Raw genomic sequence first — 23,840 nt, 5'->3', positions numbered from 1 at the left:
GATATTTTATTTATAAATTCAGATAGGCATTAGCTACTTTTTTGCTTGTTTCCTCAGTAGGTGTAATTTTAAAAACTTTGTTTTTGCTAAGGAAACATACTGAGCATCTTCACCTATTCAAAACTATTTCTATAAATACCATCAGGTGCATTCTAACCACAAATACACTTATATAACCCTTTACACATTCCCCCGCGAAAATATAACTATTATACCTACAAACCTACAAAAAAAAACCGAATCCGCAACATATAAACAAAGACTATGAAAAACAAAACGATATATTTATATTATATAACCCCGCACGAAATAGAAAGAAAGGTAGGCCTAAAAACTCCTGGTACAAGCAAATGCAAAACCACCAGCATTCAGTTGGCCTTAGAAATGGAACAATACAAAACCGGGAGGCTTGCCGCCGATTTCTGAGGTCAACCCGGCGAACCCCACAGGCGGATCACTAGTGTGAAGCAGTTACGTGGGATAGTTATGATCCCCTCGACATCGAGATCATAACAGCGCCGAGAAAAAGGAAGAAGAAGATATAACCCCGCACGCACGCGCGAGTGTAGTATAATAAACAATACAACCCAGAAATCAACCTAAATATAGAAATCAATCATTGTGCACAAGCACATGTCAAATGTCAATACACATTTTTACACACAAACAAATGCATACCACATATCTAATCCTTTACCTATATCCCCGCACGAGCGATGTGAATATTACACAATGCAAAGAATTTCGCTGACACCAAAAAAAAAAAACCCAAAAGTGTCAACTCGCAACCGCGGGTGCGATATTATAAACACGAAATGAATTGTTAGAAAAAACCCAAGAGTCAACAAGAACAAAACAACCCTTTTTGAAAACAAAAGATAATGATCTTGCAAAAAATATCTACTATCTACCTACTCTCTGCAGCATCTTCATAATTTCATGAATGATTTCTGCCTGCCTGAGTGAGGAAATAGGAAACAAAAAAAAAAAAAGTACATATTATGTAAACACAAAAAACAAAAACAAAATATAACGAGAAAATGAGAGCGCAAGAGCAAGTTTTTTTTCAATAAATAGAAAAGAACAGAAAAAAAGAGTTCATCAGCGCCAGCTTATGCGTGGCATTCTTTTGAACTAAATTTGCATGTGTGCGTGATCAATGGAATTTTCAAAGTAAAAAAAGCTAAAATAGACACTTTTTCAACAATTTATATTAAAAATACTGTGAGCAAAAATATATATTTTTTTTTTGAAACTGATTTGAAATATAATGAAAAAAAATAATAAAAATAAATTGTGGATGCTTTGACTGCCCCTTCCTCAAAAACAGAATGCAAATATTGGTTTATTAAAATCAAATTTTTAGTGTGTAAATAAAAAAAATATTTTTTTTTGGCAAACGGGTTGCATGAACAACTTTATTAACTTCTCATTAAAAAATACAAAAACATTTTAAAAAATAATCACGCTTTGCCCCACGACCAAAATGCTAAAAAAGTGCATTTTGACACCTTTCCTTCAAATTAACCGTTCAAACTAACTTCAAATTAAATTTTAGAAATTTTATTGGATTCTCCTAATTTCCCTTTATTGTTTTCTTTTTGTTTCATCTAAAAACACTAATAAACGGTAAAGTTATTCTAAGAAGAGTGAGTAAAAAAACATGAAATTACAACAAATTAACGAAGCTTTTTTTCTAATAAAAAAAAAAAAAAAAAAAATCTGTTTCGCGTACTGCATGAAAACACATTTGATCATTATAAAACAAAAAAAAAATAAATAAAAAGTTTATAAACAACGGTGCCCCACCCAAAATTCTGATTCAATCTAAATTTGCAGGAAAAAAATCATTTTCGACCCTTATAAAAATCGCACAAGAAATGTTTCTAAAATTTAAATGATGCAAAAATATTTGTACGTTTATTACCTTTTCAAAAAAGTACGTTTCATAAGATTATCTTATAAACTGCAAAAGTTATACAACAATTAGTCAACCGTCTTCCATTAAAATGCTATGGAAACCCCCCCTTAATCTCGGAATCCAAAATCTTTCTCGTATGTGTTGCATCATGACCTGAACAGCCCCGTGCTTTGTTGCCTTGTGAGCACTGTCCATTATCAGCCATGCAAGTCGAGAACCAGTCGGTACTATCGCTGGATGTTTCTTTCCATATTCTATCTCAGATCTTTCCAGTCGCCCCCCAGCCCTCAGGACCAATTTATCATCCAATACAGGCTTTAGAGCTTCTATCTTACTTCTCTCGTGCAAATTTCTCTTCTTTCGGATGGCAGTTATTTCTTTCCCAAAATATCTTTCCTGTTCTCTCCGCAGCAGATATATTACCGCACCTTCTTTCTCTGACGATGTAAGTTGAATCGCCTTTCTTTCCAGCTTCGTTGCGTACCGCAACGAACGTCTTCGCCTCTTTCCGTACTTTCTCTCCCATTCTCTCGATTCTTTCACCTTCGCTTTTACTTTGTCTATGAAGCGAAAAACGTATGCAGTAACGTTAATTGCTTTCTCCAGTGTGCTCGTACATTCATGTATCGGAACACTCTTTCCAGTCTCTTTGATATTCATATATAACATGTCGTGAAACTTGATGAGAGTAAACACTTTCATCTCATCCCTCCCCCCATCTGAAAGATTTGGCACATAGTTTTCAGATTTCCATTCGGAGTGAGGAAGTGATAGCCAGTCCGGTCCCTCCATCCATAACTTGCTGTCGACCAGCGCAGATGGCTTCATTCCCCTGCTCAGCAGGTCAGCAGGATTGTCTTTCGTACCTACATGCTTCCATCTTTCGACTTTCGTATTTGTTGGAATCGACGAAACTCTGTTCGCGACATAAGTCTTTAAATCGCATGGTGGTTTGCTAATCCAATGTAAAGCAACAGTCGAATCTGTCCAGAGGTTGTACTCTATGTCTTTCCATTGCATAATTTCTTTCACATTGACGAATAACCTTCCCAGCAGCTCAGCAGCTGCTAGTTCAAGACGTGGTATCGTGATTGTCTTTAATGGTGCTACACGCGTTTTTGATATAAGCAGTGTAGACTTGATCTTTCCATTCGGATATTCTGTCCTGACATAAATTACTGCCCCATAGGCTTTCTCAGACGCATCTGAGAACCCATGAATTTCTTTCCTTACATCTTTCAATGTACCTATCCATCTTTCCATTTTAAATCTTTCCAAGAAAGTAATCTCTTTCCAAAAATCTTTCCATCTTTCCTGAATGTCTTTCGACAATTCATCATCCTAATCCTTCTTTCCTCGCCATATGTCTTGTATAAGAATTTTACCAAGAATCGTTACTGGCGATAAAAATCCATTTGGATCGTACAACTGTGCTATACAGCTAACTACTTTCCTCTTTGTCATTATATCCTCAGATATTGGTGTCTTTACTACAAATGTAAATTGATCTCTGTCGAGTAACCATTTCAATCCCAGAATCGACGCTTTGTCGTCTTCTTGGAATACAATCGAATTTTGCTCCTCATAATTCATGTTTTCTATGAAAGCTCTGGAATTCGAACTCCATTTTCTTAGCTCGAAACCTGCACTCTTTAGTATCAGGTCGATTTCTGTCGATAACTTTATTGCTTCAACTTCAGAATCAGCACCTGTGGCGCAGTCATCCATGTAGAAGTCTTCTTGAATTGCCTTCGCGGCAGTGGGAAATTTCAATTCCATATCTTTCGCACATTGCACCAAGGCTCTCACTGCATTGTGAGCCGATGATGCCATTCCATACGTGACTACCGTGAGCCAGTATTCTCTTAATCTTTCCTTTGGGCTTTCCCTCCAATAAATTCTTTGAAGGTCCCACTGTTCTTTCGCAATCTATACCATTCGGAACATCATCTTGATGTCAGCATTAATCGCAACTCTATGCCTTCTGAAACGCATTAGAATATTGTGCAGATCCATCTGTAGTTTCTCTCCTACCATCTGAACATCGTTCAACGATATTCCATTGGCAAAAAACCTTCGCTTCGCTATGAGCTCGGTAGTGCCTATGTTTTTCCATGATTCCTTTAAAGGAATCGTTACAACAAACTTTCCAGAACTGTCACGTGTATACGTGTTTTGGAAATTTTGTTCCACCAGCTCTTCTTCTTTCGATCTTGTGAACGAGGGTTTAATCTCGTCTAAAAACCATAATCTCTTTAGTGCCTCATGTAACTGTTCGTTACTCAAAGCTATTGTGTATGTCTGTCCAAATTCTTTCCCAGAGAGAAACTCTCCCTGCTGTCCTAAGACTATCTTTCCAAAAGTGGTTTTTAAACAAACCACACTATCTGTCCGTCTGTCCATCTTTCCAAACATGGCTGCTAGGAATTTGCATCCTAGCAGCAGGTCCACTGGACCCTCTTTCCAATAATCAGGATCGGCCAATGGCAGCTCTTGAGATGTATCGTTAACCATACATGTCAAGTTCTGTGCTGGTATCATTGGCCTCCACTGATCTTCTTTCGGCAAAACCCAAAATTCTTGCTCAACCATTATCTCTTTCGAAAACCATGGGCATACCTTTAGCATGGCTTTGTGTTTGATGTGAAGCGGCTGACCGCTAATCCCCATCGCTTTCCTTGATACCTGTTCTTTCGTTACCATTAATCTTTCCACCAATTGGCTATTCACCAGATTGGCCTGAGATCCAGAGTCCAGCAGAGCTCGGACCGGACCATGATCTTTTCCATCTACATTTATTATTACCTGTGCCGTTGGCATGAGACCATGAGAGTGCAACTCTCGCTTTCCCTACAAATAAAATTCTTCAAATATTTTTCATTATTTATTTTGTTTATGTTTTCATCATGTATAACATGTCTTTTGAAATCTTTCCATGATATTTTGCTGCCAGTGTCGTCTGAATCGTCCTTCTGTCATTCTTTCGTTCTATCGCTCTCCATCTTTCGTTTAATAGCTTTCACCATAGTATCTTTCCTGTCTTTCCGTACGATTTTACGACGCTTCGCTGGCACACCATCTAGTCAATCGGATTTTTGCTTTCGTCCGCTGGTCTGTCCACTTCTCTTCTTTCCTTGCTCCTGGACTCGGAGCACCATCAAATCTTCTTTGCCCATTTCTTTAATCGGACATAGCATGCTGTTATGCATTCGCCGACCAGGACATCTGGTACATGGACCTTGGAAGCACTCTTTCGCTGAATGTCCGTTCTTTAGACAATTCGGACAGATGTTTCTGTCTCTTACCAAATTCTGCCTTGCTTGAAGTGTCAATGCTTGGAACTCCGGGCAGTCCCAAAGCGGATGTGTCATTGAGAAGCATGCCTGACATGGCTTCTTTCGGCTTTCGTCTGTGCGGCCAAATCGTGATGACAATGACCGTCTATCCTGCTGTCGCTCTGTCGCTCTTTCCGGTTGTCTGTTGATGCGTCTTTCGCTCTGTCTGTCGGTTCTTTCTCGCTGTCTTTCCATCGCAATCGCCTGGGCCGATGTGGATGGTCTCGAGGGATCTCTCCTTCGGCAATCCTGTGCACTTCCCAGAGCTATTGCCCTTTTCTCGAGGAAGGCACAAACTTCCTTTACGGTGGGAAACTCTGAGGAACGAGCTTCTTCCCATTTACATGCTGTCTCTCCGTCCATTCTCTCGTGTAGGACATGCACAATGATCATGTCCCACCCATCGACGGGAATGTCTTGCGCCTTTAGCTGTCGTAATGTCTCGTGAGTTACATTTACCATTCTTTGCAACTCGTTCGCTGTCGCCAGCCCTTGAAGAATAGGGAGCTTGAAGAATTGCCTCAGCAATTCTCGACATGTAGCGTACTGTCGATGGTACATCTCGTTTATTCGATTCCAAGCCTCGATGTAATTCTTTCCGGTCAGCTGCCACTCTCCTAGAGCTCGTGCTGCCTTGCCTACCAAGGATTTTTTGAGATAGGCAAACTTATAAGCAGGCTCGATGCGGTCGTTATCATGGACAGCTGCCAAAAATCTGTCCCGGAACCCTTGCCATTTTGTAATGGTGCCGTCAAATTCACCCCATGTGTTCTTCACATCATGTTGTGAGAATGGCATCGAAACTTGGACAGCAATTTGCGGTTCCTGTCTCTCCTTCTCTTGCGGTTGCAAGTCTATCCTCTTTCGCTTTAAAGCGGCAGAAGCCAAGAAATAGCTCTCCTCAGCCTCTGCCATCTTTCTCTCCACTTCAGCCATCATCAGCGGATCTTTAGCTGATGACAGCTGTCTCTCGGCTGCTTTCGTTTGCGCCCATGCATCGGCAAGCGCTTCCTGCCTGACCTCTATTCCCTCGATAGGAGTCTCGGCAAATCTTTCCTCTTTCGTAAAGGCGACCATGCGTTGTATTGCATGGATGGCCGCTTGCAGAGCATATTCTGCATTTCTGTCCATTCTGTCCAGTCTATCGTTTCTTTCCACTCTATCGATTCTGTCCAATTTATTTCTAAAATAAGTTAAATAAAAAGCAGCATTATTACCTGAAATTGTCTAATAAAAATAACAAAGATAACAAGGAGAATCGAACCAGAGAATGACGGCTCACTCAGGCCGGCTCAGCCCTACGTCCACGACTCATCCCTATTAACTGAGAGAATCGCTCTTTGATTTCAGGCATGAGCACGTACTGAGGACTCACCAACTCCAAATCGACTCAATCCTGTTTTAAAAATGATTTGTGTGTGTTTGCTGTATTGTTGTTGTTGGTTTTAGCCAGATTGGCTATTCTGTCCATTCTGTCCACTTGCAAGTTTTCTTTCCAAGCTTATGGCAACTACACATAATTAAATGTTTTGAGTTCCTGCTTTTTCTTTCCAAGCTTATGGCAACTACACATAATTAAATGTTTTGAGTTCCTGCTTTTTCTTTCCATTTTGTTTTTGGCGACTCGCATTTATGCTTTGAGTCCCATTCTTTCGCTCTTTCCATCTTTCCCTATCATGCTTTTAAATACCTTGATAAATCTTACCTCTTTCCTAACATCTGTCCATTAAAGTCGTGCAATCGACAATTGAGATGCACTCTATCGACTTTCCCAACAATCTATCCAGAATAATCGAATAATATTAATATTCAAAATCTGAGTCTTATGACATTTGAAAAAATGAAAAAATAAATAAATAAAAACAACTTTCCTTCAAAAGTTGTATTTCAATAACAACAACAAAAGAAAACAAACCAAAATCTATCCTTCTCTTTCCTACAGATTCATATTTTCTTTCCGTACCACAATAACCAATATTTCTTTCCAACTTATCATAGCACATACGTGCCTCTCCTTCCGATAGAAGATATATTTTCTTCTTTTCTTTCCAAAATATTTTTTCTGTCCAAACAACCATAGCACATACGTGCCTCTCTTTCCGATAGAAGATATATTTTTCTTCTTTTCTTTCCAAAACATTCTCTGTCCCAACAACAATACAACAAACAAAAAAAACTAAAAGCATGATAGAATATTTTCTCTCGATAAAAATAATATTTTTTCTTTCCAAAACTCTGACACCCATTCTCTTTATATGAGTGCATTTTTTTCCAAAATTTAAAATATTTTCTTTCTCAAATAATAATAAGAAATAAAAAAAAATAATATGTTTTTTCTTTCGTATGATTGTAAAATATCGAACTTAATTTCTCTCCGTCTTTCCTCTGAAAATTATATCTCTCCCTTTCCGATGAACGAACCTGAGCAATATAGCAGATTTCGTTCCCTTTTTCTTTCCAAAAAAATTCAACAGATTTCGCACACACACGCACACATGTATTTCATCTAGAATGTTCTTTCCGAAAAATTCAAGAATTGTCTTTCCTACTTTCCACTAACTCCGTTCTCGTCTCTCCCCCCGTCATGGCACATAACAACCACAACGAGTATTTTCTTTGAGAAGAAGGAGAACATGATTCCAAACGGAAAAACTTTAAACCGCTCAAAAAATCTCAAATTCCCTAACACACCACCATTCATATCTCAATCGTATTTTTCTATCGGATAAATTTTATTCTTTTCCTCTTTTCGTTCTATCAAATTCTTTCCAATATATTAAATTATCTTTTTCTTAAGCTTTCGACTTTGTAAAAAACTTTACTACAACACTCACGAAATAATGTTTTTTTTTTTTTTTTATATGTGGACTGTATTTCTTACCTTGGTTTTTCTTTCCAATTTTTTCTTTCGTTTTTATTTTTCTTTCGAGTCTTTTAATTATCTGTTTTATCTATCCACTTTACTATCGTGTTTTTTTTTTTATATATTTATTTTTATTTGTTTTGTTCAAAAGTCTTTAATTTTATTAATTTCTAAATAAGCACCACTGAAACGTTTGCGCGTCGCACTACAAGTGAGGAAAATATTCCATTCATCGCTGCGCAACCGGTTCAGTTTCTCTTTCCCCATGCACACTGTATGTATACATGAATGCAACTCTTTCCATAGAAACAACTGTGTTGCTTGAACTGTCACTGTGTTGCCTTTACCATGGTGGTTGATGCGTTGATGGCATTCTTTCGTTCGCCTGTAAGGCATACTCTTTCGCTCTTGTAGGAATACAAGTAAATACAACTGATGTGTGTGTATCATATTTTGATCTCTCGAAGGAGAATAATAAAAAAGAAAAATGTGTGCATGTGCGCTGTTGTCTTTCGTTTTCGTGCAGAAAAATGAAATGCCGTTGTGGCGTATTCTTTCGTCTCTTGTAAGAGAATGGAATTGTTTGCATGTGTGCCGTTTTGGCATATTCTCTCGTTTTGAGCCATAGAGGCATAGAGGAAGGAATACCTAGAGACGCGACTTCGGTTGGTTTTTCTCTTCCACCCTACAAGCTGCAATGAGAGGAAAAACTCCACAGTGCTTATATGTGGTAGTTTTCCCGTGCATTTTAAATGGCACCAACACATTCAACTGTGGAGTTGAGCTCAAAACAATTAAAAACAATTTAAGTGCTCAGTAGGAAATAAATTCATAAAAAAATAATATAATAAATTCAAAACACGAACCTTTTTTTTTATTTCTGTACATATTTATTGAAAGGTGGGTGTCTGGAGTGAGCTATTTGAGCTATTCAAGTTCATGTACAAACCAAAATCATGTTTAAATTCAAAATTTGTGAGGACATCTACTGGTGAAAGGAAGGTATTAAACGAATTGTACTTTTCACACGTATTCACAGATAGGAAAACAAGAGAAAAATAAGAGAGATTATCTGAAATTAAATTTGCGGGTGTTTTAGGTAAGGGGGGTACGAGTCGGCTCTCTAGGTATTCCTTCCTCTATGTTTTGAGCAAAGGCAAAATAAGGCGCCGTTATTGCATATTCTCTCGCTTCTTTTAAGAAGAAATAAAACTAAAACAGGGTGTGTGTCGTTGTGACACATTCTTTCGAGTAAGGGGAGTACATTCAAAATGCCGCTATGGCATACTCTTTCGTTTTAATATAAATGGAATGATCTTACCATCTCTCCGTTTGTGCAGATTTGCTACAAACTCTCAAACTATCTCAACATGTCGCTTCTTTCCGTTGGGATTTGAATTTGTTGTGTAACTAAATACATTCATATCACCATAGCTTTTCGCTCGATTTTTGCACTTATTTGCACAAACTTTCCCGCACTTTCGGATCTATCCGCACAATCTTTCAAAATTCTTTCCACTTTCGCATGCGTGTGCTCTTTCCGCATAAAATTACCATAAACACCCACATCAAAACATACGTATATATTCTTTCCGCGACACGCATGAACTTTCCACGGCGCTGGTTCAAATTTGTCTCGAATGACCAATGTTTTAGCACAAGTCTAAGGACAAGTACTAATCGTATAAGCTGAAAATAATTATTTAAATAAAACAAACGATTTAACGTGGAAAAGCCGAAGCAAAAACCACGATCAGATTTTTTATTCTCTCCAATGATAAAACTTTCCGTTAACAAAAATATCTTTCCGATAACCGAACTTTCTGTCCGAATCTTTCCGCTTTCGTCTTAAGACTAAAAATAAAATGGTTTCTCTCCAATAAGAAGGAGAGAAAACATAGAAACATAGAACGAGAGCACAAAGTAGCTCTGTTCAACTATCAAAAAACATCGAACGAGAGTTGATGAACTCTTCGTTCGATACAAATCACATCTTCACAGACCCTGATGCAGTCAAAGAATTGGTCAAACAACTTAAACCCAAAAAGTCCACCGGTCCAGATTTAATATCCAATTTTGCTTTAAAAAAAATTTCAGACCTGGGTGCTGAATTTCTTACGATCATTTACAACCACTGCATCAACAATGCACATTTCCCTAAAACCTGGAAAACAGCCAGATTGCTACCTATCCAGACGACTTTGAGATAAACAATTTCAGACCCATCTCCCTTTTATCAAACACAGGCAAAATCCTCGAGAAAATAATTTTGAACACCTTATGCTCACCTACCGAAAACCCGATTGATCCCATCCCTGATTTTCAGTTTGGTTTCAGAAGGGGACACTCCACCCTCCACGCGCTTCTCAAATTCCAAAATGATGCAGTTCTTAATCTTAGAGAAAAAAAATGCACTGTTGCCTGTTCATTAGATGTGGAAAAAGCATTTGACAGCGTTTGGAGGGTGGGGCTTCTTGCTAAGTTGTCCTCCCTCAGTATCCCTACACATACCCTGAACATCCTTCATAGCTTTCTGACTGACAGATCTTTCTTTATTCAAATTCAAGGCTCCAAGAGCAACTTGTGCGAGTGGAATAGCGGTGTTCCTCAAGGATCCATTTTGGGGCCACACCTCTACAATATCTTTATAAATGACTTCCCACATCAAATTGCAGGAAATAACCTGCTCCCAACAGGTCTATTGTATGCCGATGACACCATCGTTTACTCGAGCCACGAATCCCCCATTGCAGCCCTTCGGTTCTTGGAGAAACACCTTAACAAAATTAACCTTTTTTATAAGACATGGGGAATTAAATTAAATGTTCCAAAATCCGAACTCATTTGCATCCGTAATGCCAGTAGCAAAGGACCACCAGGGGTGGTGAGTGAAAGAAGAAATCTCACAGTTAGACTGGACGGTTGCAACATTCAGGTGAAAAATAAACTTAAATACCTAGGGGTTAACTTTAATAATTTGCTGAAATTCAACCCTCACGCCAAAATAACAATTGAAAAAGCTAGGAAAATTTCTAACATGATTATGCCTTTTTTTAGACATAAGGATCTCAATTCTAAAACCAAGCTTCTCTTTTACAAAACCTTGGTCAGACCGGTCATGAATTATGCCTTTCTCCCCCACCGTGGCACAGTCGATGGAAATTTTGGAAAGAAAAATCCTCAGACTGTGTGCTGGGAAAAATTTTGAGTCGCCTACCAAACGTTTCTCTAATAACTACATTTATAACATCACAAAGACTATTCCGCTGTTGAGCTATAACCTCTCTCTAATGAAAAAAGCAATTAATAATCTTGAACTAGTAGAAAACGACCTGATTAATCAAGTCGTCGAGTCTCAGTCAGGGTCCTCCTGGGATAGCACCAGTTACTTATCTCCACTCGGTATTCTTTCTCTAAACCTGGATTCTTCATTAACATCCACTCCCTTGTTTTATGCCAAGGCCACATTGGGCCAAAATCGTTGCTAATCACTTTTTCTCTCTATGTATTTTAAGACTACTTTTGATTTAACACATATCCTCTGTTCGCACTCAGTATACGAAAATTGCGCTGATTTCTTGAAGGTCATTCGCAAAATTAAAATTAAAAAAAAAAAAAAAAGAAACTATCAAAATGAATTTTGTTTACTGTTTATGGTGGACAGCCCAACTAACATTTTTTCTTCTATAAGGTAAAAGTTTTCGTTTTTCTTGGAGTTATTATTTCTATAGGACTTGTATTGAGTTTGTGCATCGAAGATTCAAATTTTCGAAGCAATAATTTCTTAAACGGCTTCTTTAAAAACCATTCGAAGTTGAATTAAATGTTCTATACAAGCATAAATGTTAAACTTTCGTTAAAATTTCAATAAGACCATGTGAAATTCGATTATAAAAGCACGAGAAATAAAAGCCAAGAAATAACTTTTAATAACAGGCTCTACCAAAGAGTTTGTACTAGGCCCGCTTATAAAAACCTTGAAGAAGGTTTATATTTTTATTCAAATCCGAAAACGCTCAGTTTCCATAAGTCATTTTTAGTTAACTCTAAAAGAAGAATAACTTAAAGCAAATGCGTAAAAATCATCTATTTTTATAATTTCATCTCAGTGAAATAAGTCAACTAACTTTTTTTTGTACAAGTCCTGTGAAACAATCCCCTTAATATTTTTTTTTTTTTATTTTGTCACGCGAGTATTTATATCTCTGCGAATAAAATGGTTATCCTAGTTACTTAGTAGAAGTATATTGTAAAAACAATAATCTTGATACATACAAAGTTTTGTCTACATCTGTCAGATGCATGTGCTAAGAATCATTAGCTTCGCCTTCGACAAATTTCACTTAGCGAAATTATGTATAAACTATAATATCGTTTTCATAAGTCATTTGAAAACAAGCCTGACACAAGCATATATGTATACTTCTTTTAGTTTTTTTCATCGAAGTTATGTAACCAAATTTTATTTCTTAAAGCCCTGATAACACAAGCATAAATTTTGTGTACTTTCAGGCGAAAAGCATTTATTTCGATAAGTTAATCTAGGCGAAATGATTACATCTTATTTTGTTTCTATTAAAGTGCTGCACCCAAACCTTCATAAGCTTAACGATTGATATTTGTTTTGAGATTAAATTTCAATTTTTTCATTGTTGGTAATAATTTCACTTTTTAAAAAAATCTATAAAATTCTATATTGAAAATGAGCTAACGTTCTGGAACTTATAAGAGAGCAGTACGTAAAGAAAGTGAAGCAATATTGCAAAGGGCAATTGAAATATCAAAAAAAATAAAGAAATCAAATGGCCTCGTATTATCAAAAAATCCCAATATTAACATAATTTCACAAGAAGTGCTAGAACCCATTCAATTTGAGCATAGTGATGTAAACCATTCTGATAATTTATTAGGTAACTTTTCCAATTTTTCACATTTTTTTATTACAAAATTTATATATTATAAATGTCGGACGATGTGCTTCAAATTATCTGCAAATTTAATTTATTTTATGTATTTGTATTTATAATGCAAATACATACATATATGCATAAATTTGAATTTCAGATATGAAAAACAAAATTCGGATACAAAAACATGCCCTCGCGAGATTTGAACTGACTACATCTTGCACCAAGAACAAGAACTTTTCAAAACACCAACATTATAAACGAAGTTTACGGCGGTGAACTTGAAATAAAAGTTATTTTAATGTATACCGTACATTTGTGTCTTAACTAATATTTCAATATAGAGAGATGTTTAATTAAATATTTTAATTCTTCAAATTGAATGCAAAATAATGCAGTACGTACAAGCGATTCAAAGTCAAATGTCGTTTCCAAGAGTTATATATGCATAAATTTTCGACTTTGACCTTGAATAACTTTTGACACTGTCGCGATTCGCGTATGGACTTACAGGTACGTAATCTGTGTGACAATATAAAGCAAATTGCTTTTAAAAATCTTCACTTGTCATTTTTCACAGCAAATGTATATTTTGCCTGGGCAAATTTCATGCACATCCTCTCAATATTGACACTGATGTACCTATACATAAAAATAACTTTTATTTCAAGTTCACCGCCTTTAATTTCATTTATGTGTGGTGTTTTATTTCAAGAGTTCTTGGTACAAAATGAAGCCTTCAAATCCGCGAGGGTTTTATATATGAATTTTATTTTATCTAATTAATTAATTAGTTTTTTTAATTTGTATCCATACATTTTTCTAATTTACTGATTTTGTTTAAGATGATATTGATATTGACAATGACAATATCATTGGAAACAATTCCAATTTTAACCAATTTGAAAACGCCGACAATGAAGAATGGTTGTCATATGAAAGCGAATTTGAAAAAAACAGTCGATTTCGTTCTCATTTGCGAACGTGGGCAATCAACCACCAAATTACTCACGTTGCCCTAAAATCACTATTTAAAATTATAAACTCTGATATATCGAATATTTTACCGGAAGATCCGAGGACTCTATTAAAGACACCACAGGAAATCACAACAACAAAATATTCAAATGGGGGGCAATATTGGCACCATGGCCTTGAAAATTCCATTATAAAAATTTTTAAAAACACAACAGAATCGAAAACAATTTCGATTAATATTAATATGGACGGTTTGCCTCTGTTTAACAGTTCAAGGATTGAGTTTTGGCCAATTCTTTTTAATATCACGGAAATGCCCAAGCTCCCAGCCATGGTCATTGGCATTTATAGTGGAGTAGGAAAATGTTCTGACTTGGAATCTTTCCTACTCCATTTTGTAAATGAACTCAGGGCTGCTATGGATAATGGAGTCCGCGTAAACTCCCATAAAATAACTGTGGTCCTTCGCAGCATAATATGTGATTCTCCAGCACGTGCATATATAAAAGGCAAGTGTATAATCAAAATTCTTTTTTTTTATTTTTTTAAGAAAATTTTAAACCCTAACCCTAATATAAATAACCATATTTTGTTGCAGGAGTTGCAAACTTCAACGCACAACATGGGTGCCAAAAATGTACCACTATTGGGGAATATAGTTATATCACCAACACAAATATATTCCCCAGAACTATTTGTGAGCAAAGAACCAATATCAAGTTTAGGGAAAAAAAGTATGGATCTCACCACAAGACTGATTCTCCGCTACTGCAACTCAACATAGACATGATCCAACAATTCCCAGTTGGTGATGCTTTACACCTCCTTCACCTTGGGTTGATGAAACGCCTCCTGTTTGGGTGGAGGGATGGTACTTTTCGCCAATCAAATACAAAATGGAGAGCCCAAACCACGAACGAAGTCTCTGAATACCTTGTTCAGTGCAAGATGCCGGCAGAATTCCATCGAGCTGTTCGTGGTTTGGATTGTCTGTCCCATTGGAAAGGAACAGAGTACAGAACATTCCTCCACTACATTGGAATAAATATCCTACAAAAACATCTACCATTGGAAGCTTACAACCATTTTCTGTTAATTTTTTGCGCCGTAACTATTTTATCGTCCAGGCAATACTTTAAATTTTTGTCACTAGCACGCTCAATGATACTTCAATATATTGAAGTGTTTGCCGAAATATACGGTGAACATCACATGACAAGCAATGTGCACAATTTATCGCACTTGGTGGACGAGGTGGAACGGTTTGGAATATTGGATTCCTTCAGCGCATATCCATTCGAAAATGCTTTGGGAAAAATAAAACGATTGCTCCGAAACGGTAACCATCCCCTGCCTCAAGTTGTCAAACGGATACTTGAGGATTTTAATTGCAACATTTCACCTGATATACATCCAGATACAACGATCCCAAAATGTCCAGCTTTAAGCAAGAAAAATAACGGAGATAATGTCCCTCAAACTTATCAAACTTATGAATACGATTTTTTTTCGAAAGTCCAACTAACACAATTTTGCTTATCAACTGATCCAGCCAACTGTTGGTTCTTAACATCAACAAATGAAATCGTTAAAATAACTTTTTTTTCACAGAGCCGTTGTTCGAATCGAATGTATTTTTTTGTTCAAATGCACTACTTTTAGGTTTGTTTGTTAAATAACCTTTAGCTTCATGTGGTGAGTTGTGGTGAATTTCAATAAGTCATTACTTACCATTGGAAATTACTGGTTTACACGGAGAGTGTTTGCCGTTGAAGACAAACTTTTAACTTTCTGTGGAAACTGTTGCTGTTCCTGAAAAACTTTTTTGTTTCGAATGTAACTTCTTTTGGAAAAAAAATAGAGTAGTCGTTCATTTGAAACAAAATAATGTAATAATAGGGTGACCGTTCCCGATTTTCTGAGTCATATGTAAATAGTGTGAATGGCGATGTTAAGCAATTTGGCACATCAAGTGGCGAACTTTTATTAAATTTTTCACAAAAACAAGAAAAATAATAGCCGTGTTTTATTATGGATGAGGATCTAGATCAGGATCAATTTTACACATAAAGATGAGTACATACTTTTGAAGCAAGTCGTGAAGTGAATTCATAAAATTTTTGATTGTGTTTAATTTTCAAATTAATTTTGTTCGAAAAAATGTATAGGGCGAGTTGATACACGAGTGAAAAAGATTCCAGTATATTTTGCAGGTGAACTCTATATTTCACGTCGTGAAGACAAACTCTCCAATTTTTTTTCACCACGAAAAAATATGTATATGGATTCACTTCACGACTTGCTTCATAAGTATGAACTAGGCTTAAATCAATAACAACACGGCGTGATCCTGCTTTCTATCGGTATCATTTTCATTGAATCAGCAACTAGTTCCTATTTTGATAGGTAGATGGCTTTTGTACGTTCGTAGAAAAATAAGAGATGGAGTATTAATTGGATAATAAACGAACATGAGCGAATAAGAGATGAATATACAAATATGCATCCATATCCAGATCGTTTTATTTTATCTACATATATGGGTCATCGGTCTTAGTAAAACGCAGCTAATGTAATATAACACATATTATTATTAATAATTGAAGATTTAAAAAAAATTGATTTTTCAAAAATAAATAATAAAATAAAATGCAAATGTAGCAGTTGATTAAGGCTTAACTACATTGGCTCAAAAAGTGAAAAAGTAGAAAAGTGAAAATTTTCAAAAGTAGGTACTTTGTTATAGTTGTAAAAAAAAATATGTTTACTTTATGCAAAAAGTTTTTGAAAAAGTACAAAATTGAATATTATTTTTTTTTTCTCTTTGTAAAAAAGAGTATATAAATTGTTTTTTTGGCCAACAAATAAGCTTTCTGCATCATTTGTTTTAATTTTTCAGCCCGAAAAACTATACAACAATGCGTTTGAAAATGTTCACTTTCGTACTTTTTCACTTTCTGAGCCAATGTACATAGTTAAGACTTTAGAATGCTTACGGGTTACGGCCATATTATTCACTAGTTTGAATAGGTACATCTAGATGTAAAATTGTCAAATGTCAAAAATAAATCCAAATCCAAAATAGTTATCCCGATTTTAACTATGAAAATAGTTAAAAATTAGTTAAAATTGACTAAATTTTTCACTGTGTGATAGTGAATAGTATCTATGGACTTGGATTTATTTTTCACATTTCAATTTCTTAACATACAGATGTATTTTTTTAACTTGTGAATAATATGGCCGTTAAACTTTTCATATTGATAAAATAATAAATTTTATTTTAACTTTAAGAAAATAAAAAATAAAAAAAAACATTTAAACGAAAATATTGTTTTAAAACAAAGTATAAGCCATTTGAACAAAGAATTTGTAAAAAAAAAACAGAATTTTTAAATCCATTTTTTAAAACATAAATTTAAAGCAAAATATTTTTTCATATTATGTGGATTATAATATTGTTCATATATGATGATTGGGAACAAAAAAAATTAAAAAAGTAAAAAAAACGAAACAACTTCGAAAAATATACAGATGGTCACCATATTTTTTTGACAGCGATGCTCATTAGAAATCTGATTCGAAGCCGCCTTTATATTTTTCGGTTTCAACTGATTCCAAATTGACACTGTTTGATCATATAGCAGAATAGTGCGAAGTATAAGGTAGCTGACTCGTAACCAGGACGTCCACGGTTCAAATCCCGGAAAACCCATCAAGTAAGTAAAAGTTTTTTTAAATTAAATAATAACATTGATACATATGATTGCAGAAAGAAATAATGAATGGGGAAATAAAAATAAGAAATTAATAATAAAAATTAATAAAAAACATGACTACTTTTTTTTTCATTTCATTTTGATATACTTCGTTTAGGCTTCCACAAGTCTACGACAGTACTTTTTTAAGGTTTTGTAAGTATTCTTAGAGTTTGAGTCAAAGACATCTCTTGAAATCTACGGCTTCTAACCGTTCGCGTACACTAACACCGAATTATCGGCCGACATCGGGTCGGAACTACTCGGACGACTTTCTCGGACGATCGTCTGCATACACTGCTTCCGATCTAGGACGGCGCTGCCGTTCTATAGTCTGACTTTGTGAAACTTGAAGTGCATATAATAATTGTTTTCAATGGAATATTTTGAAGAAATTTATATTTTTGAAAGTTCATACCGCCAATTTTTGCAAAGAAAAGGCTTTTAGCAATATCTCTGTATAAATCAACCCGACAACGGACGAAAAATCCAAACAATTTCGGATTATGCCGGTTGATCGGTTATTATCGGGCGTCATCGTACGTCAAGGGACGATGTCACTTTCAGTGGTGTACGCACTCTCTTTTCTTTCTGTGTGCTTGGTTCTATCGGCCGAGTTCGGCCGACAACGTCCGATGACGGATTTGGTGTACGCGAGCCGTAAGGGAATGCAAAACCCTGCACTTGGAAATATTATTACCTTCCTCACAGCTTTCTGATAAAACTAAAAGCATGCAATAAAAGACTTTTGTAGGAAGCTTATTGCATCTTGTATTTGCTTTTTTTTCTATAAGGCTTTAAAAAAATGTAATGAGTGTCTCCAATCAACTTTTATGTGACTGTTTAAGAGCCTGTCAAGCTTCTCGGGTGGGCCAAAAAGACTTCTGTATGGGCTTATACAAGCATTTTATCTTAATTGGAAATAGCTTCGTTAGTACCTTCAAGAAGTAAAATTGTTAGTTGGGAGTACTTACCTGATTTAGTCTAAGCGTATTGTTAAGTATATATCATACCTGGTATTATTCTAATCACTTATTGCCAGAATGAAAGACTGAGTAAATGTTAAATTGCTGTGATAATACCTTGGTACAAACGTTTATTCTTTAAGAATTCATAATTTCTTATTATAAACAATAAAACCTAAAAGAACAAAAAAATCTAAAAAAAAAAAAAAAAAGTCGTATCCAAATGCTCAACTCAAATGTTACATGTTAGTATATATAGTCATTATATGTATTCAAATCTGAATGTTATATGTGTTCGCATAATAAAAGATATAGAAAAAACAAAAATAATAAAAGATACATCTCAAAAGAGAAAATGAAACATTACTTATAAAACGACTTTATGTAAAATGCCATCTCATTCTCACACTTTCAATATCAAATACAATGTAAATTTTTTCCAAATGAGAAGCAAAATAATATTGTTAGTGCGCTCTCGCTCTAACTCTTGCAAAACGACATCAAATATACATTTATGGCATCTGTTTGTCTTCGTTATTTAGTTTTATTTTAGTAGTAGTCTATTGTATGTATGTATATATATATTGTTAAATGACCCTCCGTCAATCCAAACGAATAATATTGTAACGATGAATTACTGAACTACTTTTAAGATAAAAGTCTGAACACACTACCTACTACTGCAAAGGTAGAAATGTGAACGGACCTTTAATAATCAAGAAACTACCTACCCTCTGAACACATCCCAAAATATCCAACTAGACTGGAAGTATGAAGCGCCCCCTCTTGGAAAGGAAATTTCGAGAAGCAAAGACGAGAACCTTCGAAGACATTCTCGAATCTCGAAATTCCGGTATAAAAGGGCGGCGTAAACACCGACCGGACAGTTTAATCTTGAAAGTGAAAGAGTACAGTGCAAAGTGAAATAAAGTGTTGCGAATTGTTAGTAGTAAATAAAGTGATTTAAAAGTGTATTTGTTTGAGCAAATAATAAAAGTAAATTGAGTTAAAATAAAGTGTGTTCTTATTTGAACGGAAATATAAGTGGAAATTAAATAAGTTTTATTGTGAACCCGGAATAAAACATAACAATATACTCCCATGAGCAAGAGTAGTCAAACCATATATAAAAGACAGCCACGAGGCATTTCAAATAAATTGTCAAAGCAGGCAAAACATTATAGCCGCAGTAGTACTTAAGATATAGATAAGAACACACTTTGTAATAGAATTTTAAGTCTCAATAAAGAATTCAATTCAATTCAAAATTTGTATATAAAACTTTGTATATGAATTTTCATAGTACTCTCACGCGACGAAAATTTACTAGCGCCATCCTAACGCCTGGAAAAGAATCATTTTTTATTGCAGATTTTTGTTAAAATTGGGCTTTTAAGTAATCTGTCTTTGTCGTTTTCCTTTCTATCATAACTGTTTATTAAAGAAGTACAAGAAAAAACCAGCCAATCAAATCAAATCAATTCTGAGGAAAACAAAAGCATACATGCATAATACACGTTACATGCCACTTTTCCTCAAAATTGAATTGTCAACAGTTTTTTCCTTGTTTCTTTTTTTTTTTTCTTCGACACTGACGTTTGGCTTAAAAGCCCAATCTGGACAGAAAGAAGGAGAAGCCAAGTTGGAACGAGAAGCGAAAACGGGGAAGGAGAAGGAATCGACAAAGAAAGAGAAAATAAAGAATAATAAAATGACAGCAGTTTTTTTTGTTTTGAATAGTAGGTGGAAGAAAATAAGATATATCCAGCAAACGTAGAACTACAGAAAAAACAGGTGAAATATGTACGTAAAAGAAGTACTTCTTTTCCACTGAAAAAAGATAGGAGCTCGGAAAAAAACTCAGTTATATACTTTCTGCATATAAGAATACGTGAAGCAGCTATCTCTTTCTTGCATGCAAGATGAAATAAATTTCCCCTCCATTAAAAGTACAGACAAATGTACTTCAAAAGTACATCAGCGAAGCACATCTGAGGTGCGTTCTTTTTCTAACAATAGTTAACTATTGTTAACTATCGTTAACTTTTGTCGTTCCTAAACTACAAAATAGTTACGATTTGTAACTATTTGACAGATGAACATCGTTCCTAAACTCGTTTTGAAGTGTCAAATAGTTACAAATCGTAACTATTTCCAACTCACCTCCATGATATGAGTTGAACATTCATGAGATTGTTGATGTGTCAAAGTGTATGTTTTGTTTACAAAACAAACTCAAAGATTTTTTTTCTTTTGGAAATAAGCGGAAAAAATGAAAATAAAAAGAGAGTTTTGTAATTTTTTGATGAAAGATAATTTATTGTGAATAAAAAAAAATTTTTTTGTTATAATAATGGAAATAAAAGTATTCTCAAAAGAAATTTAGCTGGTGGTTTGACAGTCTAACAATCTCTAACAATAAATCGTTCCTAAATGATTTGTAAAAAATCCAACGATTTCTAACAATAGCACTTCAACAATAATTTTTGACATAACAACGATCGTTGACTATTGTTAGAAAAAGAACGCACCTCTGGAAGTGCTTCTGATGTACATTTGCCAGTACTTTTTTACCTACAGAAAAATCACTGAAACTTCGAATCAAGAAGTACGTAATTATGTGGTGAAATTTGTACGTAAAAGAAGTTGTTTCTTCTTAGTGAATCTAAACCTTTTGAAATTACACATGAAATTAGAAATAAACTCTGAAGTTGAAACTTTGGTTAGAGATTTAGATTTATTCAGTCGAATTATATATAATTCAGACCAATATGAGAAAAGTTGGCGTTGAATTTCTCTAAAATCTTATATCTATCCACACAACTGTTGCCTCGCAATCTGTTTGTAATACAAACTTGCACATCTTGATTGTCACTCGAACGGACTGCATCCAATACTGTGGCGAGCAAGGAGTCTCTGACGTCATTTTTATAGTCGATATAGAATTGTTGAATGTTGTTTTTGACTAGGATTAGAGCGAACACATCAACAAATGGTCGGAGGGTGCAGACCTGAGAAAAAAAATAATACCATTAGCTTCACAAACCGCAGAAGGGAATCTTATTAACTTACACTACAAGTCTGTGGAATGTTGATCACACTCAAGTTTTGTAGTCTCTATTTAACATAAGATTCGTTTCACTCGTTCTGGATGCCGTGGAGGAACCTTTTGAACTGTAAACTCAGTTATTGATGTCTGGAATTGATCTCCACTAGAAGAAAAAAAAAGTCAACAACTATATAATTTATCAATTTTAAAATAAACATACCTTTATTTTCCAAATCAATTGGGGTTGGTTTTTGTGTCATTTTTTTATGACTTTTTTTCTAAATGCACAAGGCTGAGGCTGTGCATTTTAATGGTGGAAATGGTGGTGGAATTTGTGTGGCGTGCCGAAGAATTTGAGTGGTATATGTATTGTTTTTTTAGAAAATAGTTTTCACAAATAACACTGAGAAGATTATTTATTTTTTTTAAGTTAAATTGTTCAGAAATGTTTTTTTTCCTTATGTAATTATGTTGTGGCTATCAAGGTTTCACTAGAAAATATAAAATGCAGGAAAAGTCAAATCAAATGCGAACCGCCATTACAAAAGAGACAAAACTTTGTGCATTGCATACATCGCGCTCTTTTTCTCCCATTTACCAAAGAGTTTATTTTTTTTCAGGAGAAACAAAACTACAATATTTTGAGGGGAAAGATTGTGGTAAATAAGGAAACACATACATCTGCAAAGTATAGACTTTGTTGGGGGTTGTAATTTCCCCTAAACTACTGAGCAGGGTTAAAACCTTGCTCCGATCGGAGCAAATTTTCTCCACTTTTGAGGGAAAAAAATAATCTACTCAAACGCTTCGATTTTTCAGGATTTACTCCACTTTTTCCACACAAAAAAATTGTTTCCTGAACTAACTTTGCTAACCAGATTGGAATGTTTTAAATCGAAATTGTATTTATTTTAGAATTGCAACCACATTTTTGAACCACTACTTGCATTAATGAGGCTAATAAAACAATATAATTTGGTCCAAGGTGAATGTATCACAAAATAGTTCTTTTTTATGAATTGAATTATTGACTTTAATTTAAGACTTAATTATTTTTTATTAAAAAAAAGTTCCTAAAAGGTAGATTTTATTTTTGTTTCAAATCTACTCCGGAAATTTTGCATTTGCTCCATTTTTTTTTTCAAATTTGCTCCAAAATTTCATGACCGAGGTTCGAACCCTGCTACAGTAGCGAACCCTGCGGTTGCGAGCGCACTCGTCGGATGAAAACTTATGGAAAATAACAACAATTGACAGTAGCTTCCGACTCCATCCGCCAATTATAGTTCTGGCTTTAGTTTAATGTTTATTTATCACTATTTGAAAGTAAATTTTGCTATAATTTCTACCATTCTCAGCTATTTCACACCAACATCCATCTATGCCCAGCATCCTCCATCATACCTAGTATAAAAAACTGCAAAATAGTTCGTATTGTTCTTGTTTTTTTTTTTCTACAGGCAGTCGCAGGTTGCCGCACACGTAACAGGGTGCTAAACTCCAAAGTCATAAATTCTATTAGCCTCGGTTTTTGAAATACCGTTACCCAAGGAAAAAGTTTTTTTTGCATTTTATAACGGTAACATTTCAAAACGGAATTCAGCACCCAAAAAAAACCTTCAGAAAAGAATATTTGTTCTTGTGCTTGTAGCAAACCAACATATCGTCCCGTTTCTGCCTGAACCACGTATCTACAAAGCAAACTTTGTTCAGTTCTTAAAACAAATATACATTTTTCTCAAAATTTAAAATATGAATTGAACAAAGGGAAATCAGGTTATGATTAAGACATATTGATTGAGTTGATTCTACAATTAAACCTTTGTACCTATTCTTTCTGTAAGTTTTAGAGCAATGTTTGGCAGAAAATAAAATCTTCTAAGAAAATGTACTTACGAGGTTCAAGCAGAAACGGGACGATATGGAATTCGTCAATTTTGGGTGTACAAAAAAACCTTAGAGGATATGGAGTGCTTGATCCTATACCTAATACATTGTAACGCCAAACACATGCATAGGGGTCGCTGCCTTCGTTTTTCAGTGCGAGTCCGGTTCCGCAGCTGT

At 35.0% G+C, this 23,840-nt stretch overlaps 2 protein-coding genes and 1 long non-coding RNA gene across 4 annotated transcripts; all 3 read right to left on the bottom strand.

Moving 5' to 3' along the window:
- Positions 1-3,262: 3,262 nt before the first annotated feature.
- On the bottom strand, positions 3,263-3,754 carry LOC129918240 (uncharacterized). The gene has a single exon (XM_055998659.1). The coding sequence runs from the start codon at positions 3,752-3,754 to the stop codon at positions 3,263-3,265; it is 492 nt and encodes a 163-aa protein (XP_055854634.1).
- A 1,088-nt stretch (positions 3,755-4,842) lies between these two features.
- On the bottom strand, positions 4,843-8,311 carry LOC129919896 (uncharacterized). 2 transcript variants are annotated; one of them, XM_056000996.1, is made up of 2 exons: positions 8,138-8,311; positions 4,843-6,439 (listed from the first exon to the last, which is right to left on the bottom strand). In XM_056000996.1, exon 2 carries the CDS (start codon positions 6,385-6,387, stop codon positions 5,005-5,007), a length of 1,383 nt encoding a protein of 460 aa, XP_055856971.1. In that variant the 5' UTR covers positions 6,388-6,439; positions 8,138-8,311; the 3' UTR covers positions 4,843-5,004. The 2 variants fall into 2 exon arrangements, with proteins under 2 accessions (XP_055856971.1, XP_055856970.1); XM_056000995.1 differs by lacking the exon at positions 8,138-8,311 and adding an exon at positions 6,962-7,068.
- A 13,134-nt stretch (positions 8,312-21,445) lies between these two features.
- On the bottom strand, positions 21,446-22,262 carry LOC129919900 (uncharacterized). Its single transcript, XR_008773137.1, has 3 exons — positions 21,997-22,262; positions 21,800-21,939; positions 21,446-21,738 (listed from the first exon to the last, which is right to left on the bottom strand). It is a non-coding gene; the product is annotated as an uncharacterized LOC129919900 (long non-coding RNA).
- Positions 22,263-23,840: the final 1,578 nt, after the last annotated feature.

Source organism: Episyrphus balteatus, chromosome 4 (assembly GCF_945859705.1).
Source record: "Episyrphus balteatus chromosome 4, idEpiBalt1.1, whole genome shotgun sequence".
Taxonomy (NCBI): domain Eukaryota; kingdom Metazoa; phylum Arthropoda; class Insecta; order Diptera; family Syrphidae; genus Episyrphus; species Episyrphus balteatus.
Note: the sequence above shows the minus strand (reverse complement) of the source record. Positions and strands in the feature narration are given on the sequence as shown.

Bases quoted from the DNA above. Each gene is read 5' to 3' on its own strand.
- LOC129918240 (XM_055998659.1), bottom strand. From the start codon at position 3,754: ATGGCATCATCGGCTCACAATGCAGTGAGAGCCTTGGTGCAATGTGCG.